Below are 19,268 nucleotides of genomic sequence, written 5' to 3' on the forward strand. Positions count from 1 at the left end.
GAATCACAGTAAATCACCTTGAGGGTTGGTTATTTATTTATTTATTTATTTTTAAATGTATTTATTTATGTATTTATTTATTTAAAAAAAATATTTATTTATTTTTTAATCAACACTACATGAACATTAATGCTGCCTAACACTTTTTCCTTAAACAAACTTCAGTTCCTTTAAAAACATTAAATGTTCTCAGTGCTGTTTTGTTTCTAATTTGTTTATGTATAATTCACAGTCATTTATAAAATATATCTTATATAAGGTATGTATGTGGTATTTATCTAATAATATAAATAACTGCACAGTGTATTAGTGTTTCTATCACAGAATCACAGTTTTCTGTTAATATAAGTTTCTAAATTCTTGCAAAAATAATTTTCAGTCAATACAGTGATAAATGCAGAAGTGTGTGTGATGAGTAGAGGTGAAACCACACACTCCGGGGATTGATGACTCTGATTCAAGATCCTGGCTTCATGTTTCAGATCAGATGAATTCTCAGAATATTTTAAAACAAATTTGGATTGTTGTAAATGAAAATTTCAAATCAATTGATTTGGCTAATGACTGAATTGTCAACATAAGTCCTGAAAAAATAAAAAAATACATTTATTTAGCTTAATATTTAAGACTTGAGGAATGTATAAATTCTCCCAGAAGTGTGACTGCATAAATAAAAGTAGGGCTTTGACCTTGAGGAAATGATTGATTGACTCACTATTAGCTCTGTAGCAGCACCTGAGGCGTCATTTAACCGGTCTGATTTTAACCAGCCTTTTCTTGGAAACTAAAGATTAAATGTGCAGAAAGTTAGGGTCACGTGAAAGCTACTGAAGCGTTTATTTTAGACTATTATAATTATTCCTAGTAATAGAGCCGGCGCTCCATATAAAGTCATGTGACCTGTGTGTTCTCTAGCAGTGTGGACTCTCTGGTATTCAGACAGTGCAAATGCACTACATACAGAATGAATAGAATACATCTTGTGCTGATCCAGTGGTCTAGCCATTACAAATTTGGTCCTTCATCAAACCCTTGTCCATTTTTCCTGCTTCCAACACATCAACTTTGACGCCAAAAAGGTTCACCTGCTGCCTAATATATCCCACCCACTAACAGGTGCCATGATGAAGAGATACTCAGTCTTATTCACTTCACCTCTGATCAGTGTATGTCCGTTATGTTGCCGAATTTGACACAGAACACAGTAAGTGTGTAAAGCGGATGCTGCTGAACATCCTGAAACAAGAAACAGGACTACTTAAACTACTTTAGATTAGACTACTTGCCTAGCAAGTGTGCCATTTGGGACAGGGCCACCACATAGTAGGGTAGTTATATTTTGAAGCTGTGATTTATATATATATATTAATACTTCAGGATCTTTTAAGTGTGATGTCCAAACAGCAGCAAGGGGAAGTGTTGGAGTGGCAAATTAAAGATCTAATCCTATAGATATACAGTAATTTTTATTGACCCTGCTTAATATAAACCATGAGTAGCCATGACTACAATCTTTTTTTCTTTCATCTCAGCCTCAAAGACAGGTTTGGGTTCAGATTTTTAAACATGAGTACGTCATCATGGGTCAGTAAAAAGAGCAAACACAAAAAAGCAGCACATTGAGGCAGTAGAAGCGGTTAAGGCTTTGGGTTACTGATCAGCATCATCAGATCATCACCCTAGCATCTCCAAGCTGCCACTATTGAGCCCTTGAGCAAGACCTTTATCCCTCCCTGCTCCACTGAGCTGTATCACGACTGACCCTGTGCTCAGACCCCAACTTCATAACCAGCTGGGAGAATTGGAAAAAAGTATTTCACTGTATTAGCAGCAATTCAGAAGCATCCTGTTTGGACATTTTAACTTCTTTAAATCCTACACCACACACACATTATCATGTATATACATTTATAGGAACACACACACACACATATTCTTTCTTTTTCCTGGAGGGCCCTTTCAGTTGGTATAAGAATGAAACCAAATTGCAGACTACAAAAAACAAAATGTCACAGGTTTTGATTTTATGGAATCTGGGGATCTGGTTTGGTGACATTTCTCCTGTAATACTAATACAAAGTTCTTCATGTTGTGTGTGTTTGGTGTTTGAGAGTGATCCTTAAAACAAGCAACATGCAGCACGATCTCTGTGGCATCCAGCCAAGGGGGTACGAGTAAAAGTTCCATCACAGCATGTTAATCAGGAGAATCTGGGTCACGTGACTTGTTTCAGGTTACCTGAGATGGTTTTATTCATATAAACTTCAATAAATAATCAGAGGACATTTTAGAGATAGGAGGCTGGACTCCCAGGCAGACTACAGAGACGCTGGAGGGTTTATAAGCAAAGACTATTCACATTCGTCATAAACAAAAGACACGAATCAAACTCTGTTCATATTTGATTGATTTAATATTGCACCACAGAAATAACAGACATCGTGTATAAAACAGCAGTTTAAGACAATCCACAGGCACCGAAAAACAAAGCACATCAATTTAGTGTAAACTGAGAATGTAAAAAAAATGAATGGAATTTGGAAAACATAAAACTGTCATGGAAATAAAATTTCACACATACAAAAGTTTTCATTTAGAAAAAGCAAAACAATAAACAGTGCACAGTCGTAAGCTGCCGGGCAGCTGGTCAGGAGACTGATAAAAAGCATCACTACTTTTTTTTTATACAATTCAATAAATAATTCAATGTAAGACCTTAGCTAACGGTCAAATATTCTGACAAGCACACACACTTTGGGAAGTGTCTCAAACGCCTGAGTGTTTAAGTGTGTGTGAGATTCAGTGATGGATGGACTGTAGGTTCAGTGTGCAACTACACTAAACTTGAACTCTGTCATGCAATGAATCCTAAGAGCTGCAATGAAAAAATAAACAAGCTACGTGTTTAATACTTCATGCAATAAAAAGAAAAGGGCTCCTGAAATGTGGAGACATGTAGTATATAAATGTAGAACAAACACACTGGAGCTCAACTACATCTGTACTACATACTGAATGCATTTCAAACAACTTCATCAAAGCAGCAAGTTTATACTGGGACAAATAAATAATGCTATGAGTGTCGACTCTGCTTAATGAGAATATGATGACGATCTGTACTCGCCCTGCTCTACCGTGACGTGGAGTAGCCGTAGTAATGCTGCTCGTCGGGACGGAAGCCGTAGGCTGTGGCAGGCCGCATGGATCCTCCTGGCCCCTGAGCGTATCTCTCTGAGACGGCGCTGAAACGACAAGACGAGAGACACTCAGGTGAGTCAGAGGAACCTTCTACTACATTTTAATGAGGAAGAGTGTTTTCACGTCTAGTTCTTTAGAGAACTCAAAGCGGTTTCAGACTGTAAATGACCCCCGTGTAAAATAGACCCACAAACCGACCAGACCGAAACCATCTCCAGTTCATATGTGGATGATTTTGTGTGTCTGCTTTAGGTTCTGTCATGTCAGAAGGCTTGCCATTACACAGCTGCCATCTTCTGTCACTGGTTTAAATGAAACTTTTCACAGTGTTTGGTCTCAGACGAGATCACTGATATTTGTAGACAGGATTGCATTAAACATCAGCTATCTGAATATCACAGTGTGTCTTTCGGGGCAAGAGGTTAAGGATCTGGGTTGTTGATCGTAAGAGCAGGTTTCAAGCCAAGCTGCCACTATTAACCCTTACTGCTTCAGGGGCGCTGTAGCATGGCTGACCCTGAGATCTGACCCAAACTTCCATAGTTGTGATATGCGAAGAATGAATTTCACTGTGCTGTAATCTATAAGGCTGCTTCTTCTTCTTATTATTATTTTGTTGGACAAAATTAAGGTTAGAGTTTACAGAACACCTCTGCAGCATTGTGTACAAGTAAATAAGATTCACCAGAAGTACATGAGTGCCCAGGAAAAAATGTGACCATTACCAACAGGTCTAAAGAGTTTGATGTGAACAAGGGTCTGAGGTTAACATCACTGTTATAGAGACCCAAAAAAGAAACTGCTCTCCTCAGAAAAGCTCTGAGGATCACATGCAGATGCTTCTTTTTAACCGGGTTTGTTTCAATCGAGTGTACTAAATGTGAAACCATCCTTAACATATGACTTACTATTAGTCGAGGTAATTCAGTTCAGTTTATTTGTATAGCGCCTTTTACAGTGGACATTGGCTTTACAAAAGAAGAGAAACAGAGAAAATTATTAAATTATTTTCCTCACCACGATGGTGGTGAGGAAAATCTCTCTGAGATGATATGAGGAAGAAACCTTGAGAGGAACCAGGCTCAGAAGGGAACCTCATCCTCATTTCAGTGACACTGGACAGGAAATAATGTAACTTTAACTAATTAATGTCCTTTCTACTGCTCAGGTCAGTTCACTTTAAAAGGTTCTGAGATCAATTTTACTGAAAGTCTTGACACATGGGCCAAAAATCCAGCGAACTCCTGCTCGAACCCCTGAAAAGGACCAAGTGTGAAAAAGAACACATATAATCCGTGTTACACTGCAACCAAATTGCTTCACCACTAGATGGCACTGTAGGACTGCTAAAAAACAAACAAAAAAAACAAGAAGAAGACAGAGGCACCAGGGTCTGTCCATGTTCCTCACAGAGCCAGGAAACAAGTCTGGGGCAAACAAAGCCAACCGAACTTCCAGCGAGAAAAATGGGAAAATAAATCAGACTGTGAAAATCTCTCCGTTACACCAAACACTGTACTGTTCCTGGACGTTACAGCACAGGTTACAAACAGCTACATCACAGTATTATTAACCAGCCTAAATATCCTAATAAAGCTGGGAACTGTGACGTCTTAGGAAATCAAAACCAGATAAATGCCAAAAGAAATGTCCAATAACACGCGAGTGTCCTGAGCACAGAAATGACTTTGAGGTGCCTCTGAGTGAGCGCCACCTTCACCTCAACGTCCTCCGGTTCCACCCCCCACCTTTCCTCCGGTCTCAGCCCGAGGACTAGCTCGCCGTGCTTTTCTCTTAAAATACGAGCTGTTTGCTTTGCCCCTACCAGCTCCCATAATGCCGTGTTGTTTCTAGCACAAATCACTTCCATGAGAGCGCTTACATGCGTCAGATGCTTTTCTTTTCAGCGACCACCTCCTGGCTAAAAATACCGGGAGAGAATCAGAGCAGTATGCGGACGAGTTTGATTGTGAGAACGGCGGCGTTCAGAGCTTAACGTGAGATTTAATGAGAGATGATCATGGAGGAAAATAAACTTTACTTCAAGCGATGACCTTGAAATCAGCCACCTTCTTTCTTCAGGCTCATTTCCAGGCATCTCCAGTTTCACGAGGATGTCTGGACACAGTCGATTTTCAACTATGGAACGGTGTGATTTACGGCGTTCGACTACTGTAAAACTCACCCTGGCATATGCGTGTAGTAAACTACTTGGCCAGGAGATTTACTATTACTTTAGATCCCATGTTTGACTTAAGGTAAATGCATCACTTTCTAGGGAATAAGAGCAGATGAATGTGGATTAATAGTTTCACTCTATCCTTGTAATGCTGTTGGAAAAATCATAGTTAAATCATACCCATGTTCATATTTTATCCAATCTCTGCTAAATCGTGTGTGTGTGTGTGTATGTGTGTGTGTGGGGGGGTTGGGGGGGAGGCAGGTATTTCATCTGCTTAGACAGACATGGGCTTAAGGAGAGGTCAAGTAAGGAGACTCAACCCAAAGAAATGGACAGAGATGATGAATCGATCTGCTAAAGACGGACCCATGAGCATCATGCTTCAATCATCAGGTATCTTACATAATTGCGAACAAAGTGAAAAATGTGTCTTGAGTGAGATGACTTGTGCAAACTACGCCTCTGGGAAGATCCTCTGCAACGTCCAGCGTAATCTGTTTCATCACTCGGCTCCTTCCCCACGGGCAGACAGACAGCGGGAGTGGAATCTGGAGTGGGATGTAGGCAGACAAAAGGCTCCAGTGTTTCCAGTCAGGACCAAGACGTGCGAGGCTGTTAAACACGCACATGGAGACCTCTTAACACCAGCCTTTCCCTGTTCCTATCCGCGTCGCAGCTTTGATCTTCGGCCTGTCACTACTCGCCCTGTCCCCGGTTTATTGTTCCTCTAAATCAGCGCGCTATCCTCATCTCGGCTCACTTTTTAAAAATCGCTCTTGATCGGGTGACTGTAAAGTCTCTCTCCCATGCTGCGCAGGTCTGGCCTTTTTTGTTTATAGCCCTCACAAGAATACAAAGGAACCTGCTGGAATTCACATACTGACTAGATGACATTAAAACCCGGTTCTGTGAGTCGGATTTACTTCTGTGTGAACGTTCGGTGTGTAAACTAGAACTGCTTACAGATTTCTTCAACCTCCGGATCACCCGCTAGGGTCTATTTCAGCCGTGTTCATCAGCCATGACGCGGCAGCCTGATGCTACGAGTGCTGCATTACTTGTACGGATAACGGCGAGCGTATTAAAGCCATTCCCAGTCCGTCTGGCTGTGTGCTCCCTGCAGGCTGGGTTTCATTATTGTGTTAACCTAGATCTCTCGGACCACTCCGACCAAATGAAAACCAAACTCTCTGGCTGCCTAATTCCCTGTGCTCTCTCAGTGTGTTTTACAGCTATCGCTTACAAAGAGTGGTGAAAAAACACTCTTCTTCCTCTGTACTCACTTGCTCTTTCGATTTTAACAGTCCCTGTCCTCCTTTTTACATCCAAGCCCCCATCCGTTTGTGTGTGTCTCATACACACACACACACACACACACACACACACAAACTCCTGATTCAGTTAAGAGCTTGTTCTGTCCACCACAGCCAACAACAACAGATAAATAGCGAGCACATCGACACGTCTCAGGAGCGTCAGTTAATAAAAAGAAGTTTCTTCCTTGAATTTATCCCTTACGTCTGTTGGATCGCAGTTTCTTGGGAAACAAAAGCGCTTATTAGAATGCAATCACACCGGGGAGGGTTTAAATCCATAAATCAAATCATCGGCTTGTGCTTTGCAAAGCTGTCATGACAGCAGGAAGCGGAGCATGGGGGCTGATCTGGGGAGTGTTAGGAGAGCGAGTTGTGTGTGTGTTTTTTTTTGTTTAACACTACAGCTATTGCTGTTGGAGGGAGTGGTGGTGATGGTGGTGGTGCAGGCAGGGAAGCAGGATGGTGGGGGCGATGAACTGACACAGAGCGTTTAAGATGTGCTCTGCTAAAAACAACAGAACACACTGGCACTGATGTGAGCTAGCTGCATGGAGTCTTATAACTAAGTAAACGTCCCCGAATGAGCTAAAGGCAATCTAACACAAGCACAAGTCATTTAATGAGTGGTGTATGTACCTGCCAGGGAAACCCTGTGAGGCGACGTAGTCTCCATTCTGAAAGTCTGTGAAGAAGTCTGGACTGAGGGCAGCATCTGCGGGGATTAATCCATCTAAAGGAAACACATTAGGCAGACTTTCAGTAATACTGCGTTCAATCTCCTTTATGGACGTCGACGTGAATCAAGTCGTGTTTAAATATAACTCAAAGGGACATTCCTATGTTTTGTATAATGCAGTCATTCAGCAATTCCGTTATAGTACTAATGGATTTGTGTGGAAGCCGGGTTTGTGACCTGCACTGTAGAAGAGGTCTGGCCTCTCCAGGATGTCTGCTCCCTGTAGAAAGGGCTCTCCTTCATCTCCGTACAAGAAAGGTTCGACTTCGTCCATCTGCCGATTCTCTACCATTTCCAGCCACTGAGAGTTGTGCCATCGGAACTTCTCGCTTTGGATCTTCCTCCCCCATTCTTCATCGTACTCCTGTGTGGTGAAGGAGAAAGGACCGTAATTCTACAAATCCTGTGGATGCGGATAATTACAAATGAAAGTAAAGTTAATGAATGCTACTGGCGTCTAGCCAGCTTAGAGCTATGAATGCTACTTTTAATATCCGCATCTGTGTTAGCACGCATAGAGCCAAGCGGTTAACATGGCAAATGTTTGTGCAGGATCTCTGAACATGGCCAAATTCCACTGAGCTCCATGCACCGAGACCAGCTGATTAATCACCGCAGACCAGAGCGGAGGCCGGGGGATGTGAGCGGCCATGTGAGGCTCGGTGCTTAAAAAGAGCCATTATCACAAAACAGGCAAAAATGGCGCATTTAGTAGAAATATATCAAACATGAAACTGTCTGACTTATGACAGGGAAGAGGGCTTAGATCATTAATCTTTTATTGCAAAGGAGCTCATGACATTTCTTAAGCTCTCATAGCAGTGGATAGGAATCTGTGTTTTATGACAAATTTTGTAAAACATTAAGCATATCCTGAAAGACATGGGAAAACATAATTATATATGAATAAATTGGTTAAGGAGACACAAATAAGACAATGACGTGAAGGACTTAAGATTTAAAATGTTAACAACAACAACAAGCTCTTCATGGAGAAATAAGAAGAACAGAGCAGATAAGGTCTTGCAAACACTTCAAACCAAACGTTCAATTTGCCAACAAAAACCTCCAAAAATGAACAAGAGCAGGGGTGAGTGTGTGTGGCATTTAGCAGACCTGTGTTCTGTCCTCGATACCTATCTGAGTCTAACCAGACACCTCGAGCCTGTTTGATGTGGCTCCCAGCTTTAATAGCGCTGGCTGATCAGTTGTATAGAACACTTCCCCTGGCCTCCAAACGAAACCTGGGATAATGGAGACCTAATTACATTAATCTCAGGCCTGGCAACGATCACTCGGCAAGTAATGTCCACGGCAAATCCACAACTAAGCCAACGCTGCCATAACTAACAATGTTAACTAACAGCGTTATTCCCGGGGATCTAGACAGGTCAAAGCTGGATAGAAAAGGAAATCGAGTAATACTAAGTAAATAAACACCTACGGCTATAATATCCAGTGTGTTGTCACACACTTTGCAAATTTCAGCGTTCTTGTCGTGCATCAGGTCGATGAGGTAAGCTGGAGCTTCTGTAGAGTAGAGTTAAGGTAAAGCACATGACAAAGAGTAATATACGAGATAGAATTAACAGGGAAAGGATACGGGTCTCCTTTATAATGACGTCTCGAGTGGCCTGGTGAAACACCATCTGGTAGAAGACGTATACGATTTGACAAACAAATTCATCATCCTCCTGTCGGGCTGCAAAAGGAAAAAGATCTAAGATAAGAATTCTTGTAATACAAGAGGAAAGATTTTCCAAGACATGACCCTACCATTGAGCAGCTCTATAAGAGCAGGGATGATGCCGGATTTGGCTAACATGGCGGCGCAGGAGTCGTCCATAGAGACCGTGCCGATCATGATCACCACCTCCAGCACAAGGTCATCTTCTGCAGAACCTGGAGGTCACAGATAAGGTTAAAGATGCTGTTCATTTAAATCAACGTAAACACATTTACATTGATGAGTTATGTCTAAATATTAGGATCATTGTGTTCCCCGAGCCATCTTGATGCTGTGAGAGGTACAAGCGGCTCACCGGGTTTGAGATGCTCTTTCAGGAAAGGTACCAGATTGTACTCTTTAAGCACCAGCTCCCAGTCTAGGTCAGGGATGGTGAGGTTCGCCAGCGTGCCCAAACACTCGATCACGAATTCCTCGTCCTCGTTCTGACCGATCTGAGCTGCAAAGTCTCCGACGTAATCCTGCAGGAAAACAGACGTGCGCTGTTAAAATAACAACCAGTGAACCGGGGACATCTATGATGACAGGTGTGGGTGGTGTCTGCGTCAACGCTCACAATGAATAAGTTTTTGGACGATCCGTCGTGCTGGGAGATGTTCCGGATCATTTTCATCATCAGTGGATCCTTCAGCTTGAACGCTCTCTTCATCAGCATCTTCAGTCCATTACCTAAAGGGAGAAGGCATTAGGTGCTGGACTTAGATTATACAGCTGAGGTCATAAGTTTACACACCTCTTACAGAACCTGCAAAATGTTAATAATTAAAAAAAATAAAATTGATTGTCCTGAGAAGTCTGTCTCAGAAAATTCCTCCATGTCTTTGCTTTTCCAGCAATCTTCTGCATATGTGACCCCTTTCCAAAGCAGCTATATGATGTGAGCTCTATTATTTCACACTGAGGGACTCATTCACAACTATTATACAAGATGCAAACATTCACTGATGCTCAATGCAATACATGAAGACCCCGGGGAAAGGGGGTGTAAACCTTTGAGCAGGATGATTGGTGTAAATTGTTATTTGTTTTTAAAACTTACTCATATTGAGCAGATTCTGGAAGGCATATAAAAAACATATGACCTCGACTGTATATTTAGGGATGTGTCTGTATATGTACACACGTCCTGACCTTCACAGATGAGCTGTGCGTTTCTCTTATTGGCTGCCAGATTGATGCAGAAGGAGATGAGCTCCGGGTCTACTCCTTCCTCGCCACAATCAAACAACATCTTCATCACCTGTCAGGCATCAGAGTGCACACACAATCAGCACCTTGCCATAATAAGGATTAAATTAATTCAAACAATTTTCAAGAAAATCACAAAGGATCCAAGACATATAATTAATCTGGCTGGACGAAGCTGATGTGGCTTCATCAGCTCAAGCCCAAACTGAGCAGACGTCCAGAGAGCAGCTCTAATTAGCCCAGGGCTAGACAGGCGGGAGCTTAGGATTTCCCCCCCAAACAGTTCTTGATTTTCGAAGTGTATCCCCCGTGTCACTCCTCATTAGCTCAGAGGTAAAGTACATGCCCAGGACTGAACAGGAGCCCAGGGTGTGCAACTTGAAGTGAGTTTGTGTATGTGTGACGTTAACATTAAGCAGGACGGCAGGCAGGCCTGGCCAAGGCTAGTCAGCTCTGAGAGGAGGCCATGCTGTGCAATCACCCAGCTCTGGAGGATCACATAGCAGCAGCCCTGGAGCCGTAATCACACAGCGGCTAGACTTACTGGCACCTGCCCTGCTCGCGCTTCCTCGCCGCCCTAAAGCGCCTTTGTACATCCTAAAGGCTAAAGCATGCATAATTTGACTACAAATCCCATGCTCCCAGATCCGGACCTCTAGATCTCTCCTCGACTCTGACTGAATGATTTGAGCAGAGTGGAATTAAAACCCAGCGGTCTACCAAACCGGTCTGCTCGTGAGTGGTTCCATTCCATAAACATTTCCATTCTCGTGATGTCCCTTTTCTCTGATATGTAAATGCGCATACTCGCGTGCGCTAGGCTCTTACCTGCGGAATACAGTCTGTGTAGGCGAACATGGACTTGAAGCGGTCGTCCACGCTAATATGGTACAGTATGCGCATGGCTAAGTGCTTCTGTGCTTCGTCTCCTGAAAAAAACACACACACACAAACAAAAATAAAGGTGCTGATTAGAGAAAACTCTACACCAAACAGACAGCTCTTATATTTTTGTGATTTAGTGCAATATGAATCATTTTATTATTTTAACCAAGTAAGTCTTTATGAAAGAATATGATCTCTTTTCCAGTTTCAAAGTGACTGACTGACATTTAAATTAGAGCCTACTGGTGGAGGTACTGGTAGAGGAAAATGTGAAACAAGAGAGTGTTTCTAGAAGTGTTTCTACACACATGGAGCAATGTATGGAAAAAAGGTACAGATTTGCATATTTCTAGGGGCCTTTTGCACGCTTGCACGCACACACACACACACTCACACACACACACACACACAGACAGAGAGGTCAAAAGTGAGGTCTCCAGATTAATCAGAGACAGTGAGTGTGAGCGAGAGACAGAAAGAGAGAGTAGAGAGGGGGAGAGAAAGGGAAAGTGAAAGAGGGGACCAGTCGGAGCCGGTCGCAGACCCTTCGGGCTAGGTTATCTCAGCCTATTGAAGCCAGATGTTCTTTCCGAGACCCAGAAAGAAAAGGACTCTTCCATTTAATTGGCAAAAAAAGAAGGAAGCATAAATTTTACTGCCATTAATAACTTCAAGCCATGCTGCTCTACTCTGCCAGCAACGGCGATTGGCCTGAACATGTGCTTCTCATTAGCCGAGAGACACGCACATACACACTCACAGTAGAGCACCGCTCTGCTCGGCAGGTAGGAGAACACAACAGTGGATCCTTTACGAGGGCTGTGGAGATCGGCCCCCTGTATATATATATATATATATATATCTATAAAAAAAAAAAAGTTCAGATCCCTACTGGAGCCCTGGAAAAGGAGAGAGCCGTGGGGGGAAAAAAGCATTGTTAGAAACTAATTATGCTGTTCAGGGGCAGTTTGTGGGAGAGCACTAGAGCCGCACTTCAATTACAAACCACCCAGCCTTCAAGAAAAAGTACAGAGAGGAGGCCTGCAGGCGTCAGCCGTCGTCCTTCTACTTGGCCTTTAGACGAGGATTTCGACGTGGTCAGCCTTCCCACAAATAAACAGTAAATAGCTGCAGTAAACAGACTTCAAAGCAGGACAGATTTACGAGGTGGCATTACAAAAAGCGATCCTGAGAAACTGATGGACGAGGCACAAAGAAACAAAAAGAGTCGAGTTAAGCAGCAGCTTAAGTGTGCTTTTCTAAATCCTACAGGAATAAAGATCACAGGATAGAGAGAGGAATAGTGTATAGATGGTGTGACTAGATAATAATGACCAGTCTCATTGTTTCATTTTTATTTCATCGGAAGCCTCCATGAACTACTTTTAACACGAAGTACGATAACCAGAAGCGAATGCCACTTTCCTGTAACCATATCTTTGCTGTTCCTTTTCAGCGGGGGTGATTTTATTCCCAGCACTATGCTGTAAATAACTTCAAATTAAACACGGTTTGTTGTATTATCCTAACTGTTCTGTTTCATGTGTTTATTATACACCAGATCAGCCCTATAAAAATGTTCAAACCCCGCTGCAGCCCCGTGTTTGTTCGTATGTTTATATCTGTGGGAACTGGACGAAATGAGTTCATTAGACTATAAATGCGAGAGAGGGATGAATACCCTCGAGTCCCTGTAGGAGCTGGCGGGCACGGCATTTATTTACAGTTTTAAATCGGTGGTATTTCGGACCTGACGTGTTCGCCTGTGATTCGAAAAATGAGTTAAAGGGTTAGTGATTGCTGACCAAGCTTTTTCCCTGTCCTGCAACTCAGAGTCTTGTAAAAGGTGCTGCATGGATAAACACAGCAGAGTTCAAAAATCTGTGCAGATCCCCAGGAAAGTGGACGACTGTTACCTCCTCCTCACGGCTCAGAGATAACACGTGGGCAGCAGTGATGAGAGGTGGCTGAACCTTGCTTTTTATCTTATCGCCAGGGTTGTGACCTTCGGTGTGGGCTGCGGGGATTTGTGGACTTCTCACTCAAGCAGAGAAGAGATAAGAGATGAGACGAGTTCATCTCAGATAATTCTATTCATCGGCCCGAGTGCCAGATGTATGTTTTAGGGCGACACGTGTAACATTCCTCGACTTTCATATCGACACACGTGTTCTTTTCTGAACTTTAAACACAAGGGCTTTGGCTGGATGAATAGACCTTCAGCTACAGGAAGTTCTTCTGAGCGTGAGTGATCATGTGTGCTTACGGATCTCCACAGGTAGCTAACACTGGACATCCCCGGTCCTGGAAGAACAACATTTGCTTTAGGAGAGAGCTTGTTATTTTAACAAGTACATTATATTAATTATGTGGGACACATGACACCCCCCAGGACCCTTAAAAAGACACATCAGTGGTGCCAAAGGCAACCACGCCTGGCTGTATATGGATCAGGTACCAATCACACGCTATATTTCTCCTCAGGAAGTGGTTAGATTGCGAGCCGGACACAGACAGAGTCTGTTCGGTCAGCCTGAGGACTGAACTCACCGAGGTGTTTGATGTATGCTAATGTAGTAGGGGGTTTCTTTGCTAGCTGTTTTGCTAGCTATTACATTATTCAATTCTCTGCTAAAAGTGTGGAAGGGTTAGGCAGGGTTGAAAAAACAATACAAGGTCATTAGAGATTTACAATGTCTTCTACTTGCAGCTGTTTCTGAAGCAGTCCTTTAAGAGCCCCTTCTCTGACCTGGCTCATAAAAATTCTACAGTACTGGAAGGACTAATCAAGCACAGTGCGATGGAAAAACAGCTACACGTCATTTAAAAGGCTTCACCTTTGGGGCTGGCACACGTATACGAGCATTAATGGCACATCTCACTCATGTGCATGTTACTCGGGTGTCTCACACACTGTTTACTGCAGAACTTTACTGAGACAAAAGAACACCAACGCTGTTTTGCTGCAATTAAGGAATCTTGTATTTTATATACTTTAACAGACCCAGTGTATTAGGAACTGACCTACACTAAAAGTACATGGAGAGCTGACCATCATACCTGTATATGGATCTTCCCTAAATCTAGAATGACTTTATTCATTACAGTTTCTCTTCCAGCATGACGATGCCCCTGTACACAAAGCACAGAGCTCCATGAAGACATGGTGTGTTAATGTTAAAGTGGAAGAACTGGAGTGTCCTGCACTGATCCCTGACTCTGACTCGACCCCACTGGGATGAACTGAAACACCGACTGAACCCCAGACCTCCTCACTCTTACAACATCAGTGTCTGACCTCACTAATGCTCTTGTAGCTGAATGATCACTAATCCCCACAGAAATCCTTCACAGAAGAGTGGAGCAGTAAAAAGGAGAATAAATCTGAAATGAGATGTTGTATGATGATCAGGGGTGCACAAACTTTTTTGGCCTTAAAGTGTATATGACTATTTTGGCAGTATGTTAATATATTTATTATAATAATAATAAAGTCAGTAACCAATAAATTTATCTTACAATCTTTACTAAAATTACTTAAATTAATCTTACTAAAGAAATTAATCTTACATGTTCTAAAAGGTCAAAGCAGCATTATGGGTATGATAATAAAGTTCTCAAATTAATAATGGATAAAAAAAAGAATAAAACAAGCATCCTGTCCTTTTACAAAAATGGCTGCATATCTCAAGCGTACTTACCTCTGTGTAAGTCAGGCAGAGGTACCTTAACACATCCTAACACACTCTAGTTTGCCTAGTCTTTACTACAGTTCTACACTGATCAGGCATAACATTATGACCACCTGTCTAATATTGTGTTGGTCCCCCTTTTGCTGCCAAAACAGCCCTGACCCGTCCTGCACTGTGTATTCTGACACCTTTCTATCAGAACCAGCATTATGTCCTTCAGCAATTTGAGCAACAGTAGCTCGTCTGTTGGATCGGAACACACGGGCCAGCCTTCTCTCCCCACGTGCATCAATGACCCTTTGCCGCCCATGACCCTGTCTCCGGTTCACCACTTTTCCTTCTTTGGACCACTTTTGATAGATACTGACCACTGCAGACCGGGAACACCCCACAAGAGCTGCAGTTTTGGAGATGCTCTGATCCAGTGGTGTAGCCATCACAATTTGGCCCTTCATCAAACTCGCTCAAATCCTTACGCTTGTCCATTTTTCCTGCTTCTAACACATCAACTTTGAGGACAAAATGTTCACTTGCTGCCTAATATATCCCACCCACTAACAGGTGCCATGATGAGGAGATCATCAGTGTTATTCACTTCACCTGGCACTGTTCATAATGTTATGTCTGATCGGTGTGTGTGTGTGTATATATATATATATATATATATATATATATATATATATATATACACATATACATACACACACTACCAGTCAAAAGTTTGAACTTTTAATTCAATGTTTTTTTGTTTAGGGATTTATTTTCTACATTCTAGAACAATACTGGAGATTTCAAAACTATGAAATAACACACATGGACTTAAGTAATCCATATGTAATGACAACAAAAAACAGTCAGTTGTTATTTTAAGACACGAAGGTCAGGTGTTCTGGAATAGTTCTTGCAAGAACAGTATTGTCAAGTGCATTTGCAAAACCCATCAAGCACCATGATGAAACTGACTCACATGAAGACCATCCCAGGAAAGCAAGACCAAAACAGAGGAGAAGTTCATTTAGAGTTACCAGCCTCAGAAATCACCAATTAACAGCACCTCAGATTAGAGCCGTTATGAAGGCTTTACAGAGCATCAGTAGCAGACATATCTCAATATCAACTGTTCAAAGGACAGTGTGTTTTAACCGATGACATCATCATTAATTTCCACAACATACGTGTACCATGTGACAGGGGAACGTTGTGGGATACAGAAGAAGTGAGGAGCCTTACTGCACATAGTAGTGTCACAATAATAATAATTTAAAAAAAAACAACAACAACAACAACAACAATATGGTGTGCTGTGTCCATGCACATTTCTGATGATGTAAGATGAAGGCACATGCACCTGGGTTCGACAGAATTAAGCGACTGCAGGAGGGCACCGGGGAAAAATCCCACTCGGATCCAGACCTCATACCTCAGGCATACGTGCCCAGTGTGAAAACCACCTTATACATATTAACAGCAATCCATCAGCATGATTTAAAGCCACTGAGGGTTCCTGTGGAAACTGCTTATATCGTGTCTACAGGTGTGGGACGTACCTAGCAGGGCGGTGAGTTTGGGCAGCAGGCCCACCTGCACCATCTTGCTGCGGAGGCCTGTGTCGAAGGAGAGGTTGAGGAGGAGACGCAGCGTGACGTTCAGCAGATCCTCATGATCACAGGGGACCAGCTTAGCCAGCTTCTCCACGGTGTCCGTTTCAGCCTGGAATACACACAAAGAGGACATATCATACAAAGAGAGAGAGATAGAAAGAAAGAAGACTGGATAACATAAAGAAAGACAACTTCAGATAAAATATACATCTCTGGATAAGACCTACTGGCTGCGCTCTACACCACTCATCTATTCCGCCCCATCAGTTACAGACTGCATATTTCACACTTCTCGCCGTGTGTGTTAGGGTCTCGTGATGAAGGCTTGGCCCGGCTTGTTAACGCATCTGTGGGCTACTGCAGCTGTAGCCACAGCCACATAGGCTTGAGGAAATCTGAGACCCATTACAGCCTCTCTAACCTGCTTCCAAACCAGCTTTCAATCCTAATGACTGTTACTGCAATGATTTATTGCTGCCACACTGCACACTGAAACCATTAAAAAAAAATATAAATGGGTCAAGTTGCTCATGGTTACATGCAAAGTCCATCACTGTGACACTCGGAGCAGATTCAGACTATGGAAGAAGACTCTGACTCCTTTAGAAGAATTCAGAGTGTAGTTGAAAATTAATGAGATGTAATAGATGCAAATTATAACCAGGATACAGTGTGAGTGTGTGTGTGTGTGTGTGCTTCTCACCATATCGTTCTTGTTCTCCAGAAAGATGCTGAGCTTCTTAAGAAAGGACACGACGAGCACCAGCAGCTCCTCGCTTTCCCGGTCCAGGGTTTTCACCAGGAGATGCACGATATTTTTGTTCCTCATCTTCAGCTCTATGCGCGTGTCCTCAGACAGGTTCAGCAGCAGATACAGAGACACTATCAGGGAAAAATATTAAACCAATATTACCTCTGAGCAGTTGCTCCACCCTTCACGTATATACATGTGGGTCTGATGCATTACCTCTGAGCAGTTGCTCCTGCTTGATCAGCAGGCTGTGGTACTTCTTCAGCGATTTCTCGTACTCTTTCTTCAGATTCTGGTTCTCGGGGTCTTCCTCCCGTTCAAACAGTCAAGGACTTTTAACCCCAATCAGAAGGGGGATTAGTACGCCATATTACCTGGGGTTATGAAACCCGGCTCTGAAGCTTTCACAGTTGTGGTGGAGTGTGTAACGATGTGGTGTTAGAATTTAACAACTTGTTGCTTAGCAACAGAAACCCAATCAGATACTGATCAGTTCTTCAGCCGCATATTACGTGATGTGTTCGGTCGCAGAAACCCAGTGAACGGCTGGTCAATGAAAAGGAATTAAAAAACATTATCATATAATTTACTCATCTACGTTTTCTTTCTATCTTCTTGGTTTTGTGTGTCTCAGGAGGCTTGAAACAGCTAAGGAGGATTTACATGCTGGGAATTTTTATCCATTTATTTATGTATTTATCCAGATTATTTATCTAATCATGGTTCAGATTTACAAATAAGAAGAAGGTTAAGCTCTGGTTTGGGAATGTAGAGTGTGAAACATCAGATTATGAAGAGCCAGGAGTAATTCTTAACCCCAGGTAAAAGTATGAGCAGTGTGAAACCTCCAACACTACACAACCCAGGATTCTGTTTAACTGGAGCTACTGATCACTCAGGAGAACTATTTCAAGTGGGAAAAGTCCAAAGGAGAATCTGAATTTTCTCAAAACGTCTTATTCAAATGCTTACACTTTTTTTTTTTATATTGCATGCCAGCATCACTAGAACTGTTATTTTACAGACATTAGTCTTCCTCTCAACTCATATAGAAACAGAAGGTTCTGTTTAAAATTAAACACCAAAGCCCCTCTGACCGTTGACCCGACTTAACCACTTGACCCCTGTGTGACTGCAGACTCCTTTTATACCTCGCAGGAAAGGATATCAGCTCTCATCTTCTTCTGCAGCTCCTCCTGCCACAGGTCGTACCTCTTCAACTCGTGCTCCATGATGTTCATGCAAAGAGTGCCGATCTTATAGTGAGTGATCAGTGCGTGGAACTGGATGAAACTGAGCAAGGAAAAAAGAAGGATTGAACGTTCGCATGTTTTGATTCGGAGAGACCCCGGGGACTACGTTCAGCCATGCCAAGACAAAGCTGCAGCTAGCGCCCAACATGATCCCCAGTCCATGATGGATGTGAACCAAATCCATTTCGCAGCCCAGCTGAGAAACAATGAGCTAGACTGGAGCCAAGAACAACTACGGGTTTTCACAGTCATCTACTCAATCCCTTACTCTAATTGGTCTTGACAGTAGGCATTATTATTATGATGAAGCAATTTAGCACTATTATTAAAGAAAAAAGAAAACAAGCCTCTGTAAGGACACATCATGAAAGTGGCTCCAACATTTAGACAAGAAAGTGTTAGAGGAGATTTTGCAATCCAGCTTAATACCTGGAGAAGCAAAAGAAGATGTAGATGATGGTGGTTGCCAAGTCTACGCTCTGCTTCCAGTCCTCCCTCAGTACTCGGGCCAGGGCTCCCAGAGCCGTCTCTGTGGAGCAACACACACATACACACACACACACACACACACACACACACACATACACACACACATACACACACACACACACACACACATACACACACACACACACACACATACACACACACATACACACACACATACACAGACACACACACACACATACACACATACACACACACACACACACACACAC

At 42.6% G+C, this 19,268-nt stretch overlaps 1 protein-coding gene across 1 annotated transcript in view; it reads right to left on the reverse strand.

The window, feature by feature from the left end:
• Window positions 1-2,394: 2,394 nt before the first annotated feature.
• Window positions 2,395-19,268, reverse strand: part of kifap3a (kinesin-associated protein 3a) — a 24,027-nt gene continuing 7,153 nt past the window's right edge. The window contains exons 6-20 of the mRNA XM_058379461.1: window positions 18,979-19,078; window positions 18,465-18,589; window positions 17,513-17,611; window positions 17,249-17,427; window positions 16,492-16,654; window positions 11,196-11,296; window positions 10,311-10,419; window positions 9,736-9,848; window positions 9,475-9,640; window positions 9,209-9,334; window positions 9,036-9,134; window positions 8,877-8,962; window positions 7,610-7,796; window positions 7,333-7,426; window positions 2,395-3,242 (exon numbers count right to left, since the gene is read on the reverse strand). Coding sequence (XP_058235444.1) covers window positions 3,131-3,242; window positions 7,333-7,426; window positions 7,610-7,796; window positions 8,877-8,962; window positions 9,036-9,134; window positions 9,209-9,334; window positions 9,475-9,640; window positions 9,736-9,848; window positions 10,311-10,419; window positions 11,196-11,296; window positions 16,492-16,654; window positions 17,249-17,427; window positions 17,513-17,611; window positions 18,465-18,589; window positions 18,979-19,078 — 1,859 coding nt within the window. The 3' untranslated portion in view covers window positions 2,395-3,130. The remainder of the gene's footprint in view (window positions 3,243-7,332; window positions 7,427-7,609; window positions 7,797-8,876; window positions 8,963-9,035; window positions 9,135-9,208; window positions 9,335-9,474; window positions 9,641-9,735; window positions 9,849-10,310; window positions 10,420-11,195; window positions 11,297-16,491; window positions 16,655-17,248; window positions 17,428-17,512; window positions 17,612-18,464; window positions 18,590-18,978; window positions 19,079-19,268) is intronic.

The sequence above is a fragment of the Hemibagrus wyckioides genome, linkage group LG25 (assembly GCF_019097595.1).
Source record: "Hemibagrus wyckioides isolate EC202008001 linkage group LG25, SWU_Hwy_1.0, whole genome shotgun sequence".
Classification (NCBI taxonomy): domain Eukaryota; kingdom Metazoa; phylum Chordata; class Actinopteri; order Siluriformes; family Bagridae; genus Hemibagrus; species Hemibagrus wyckioides.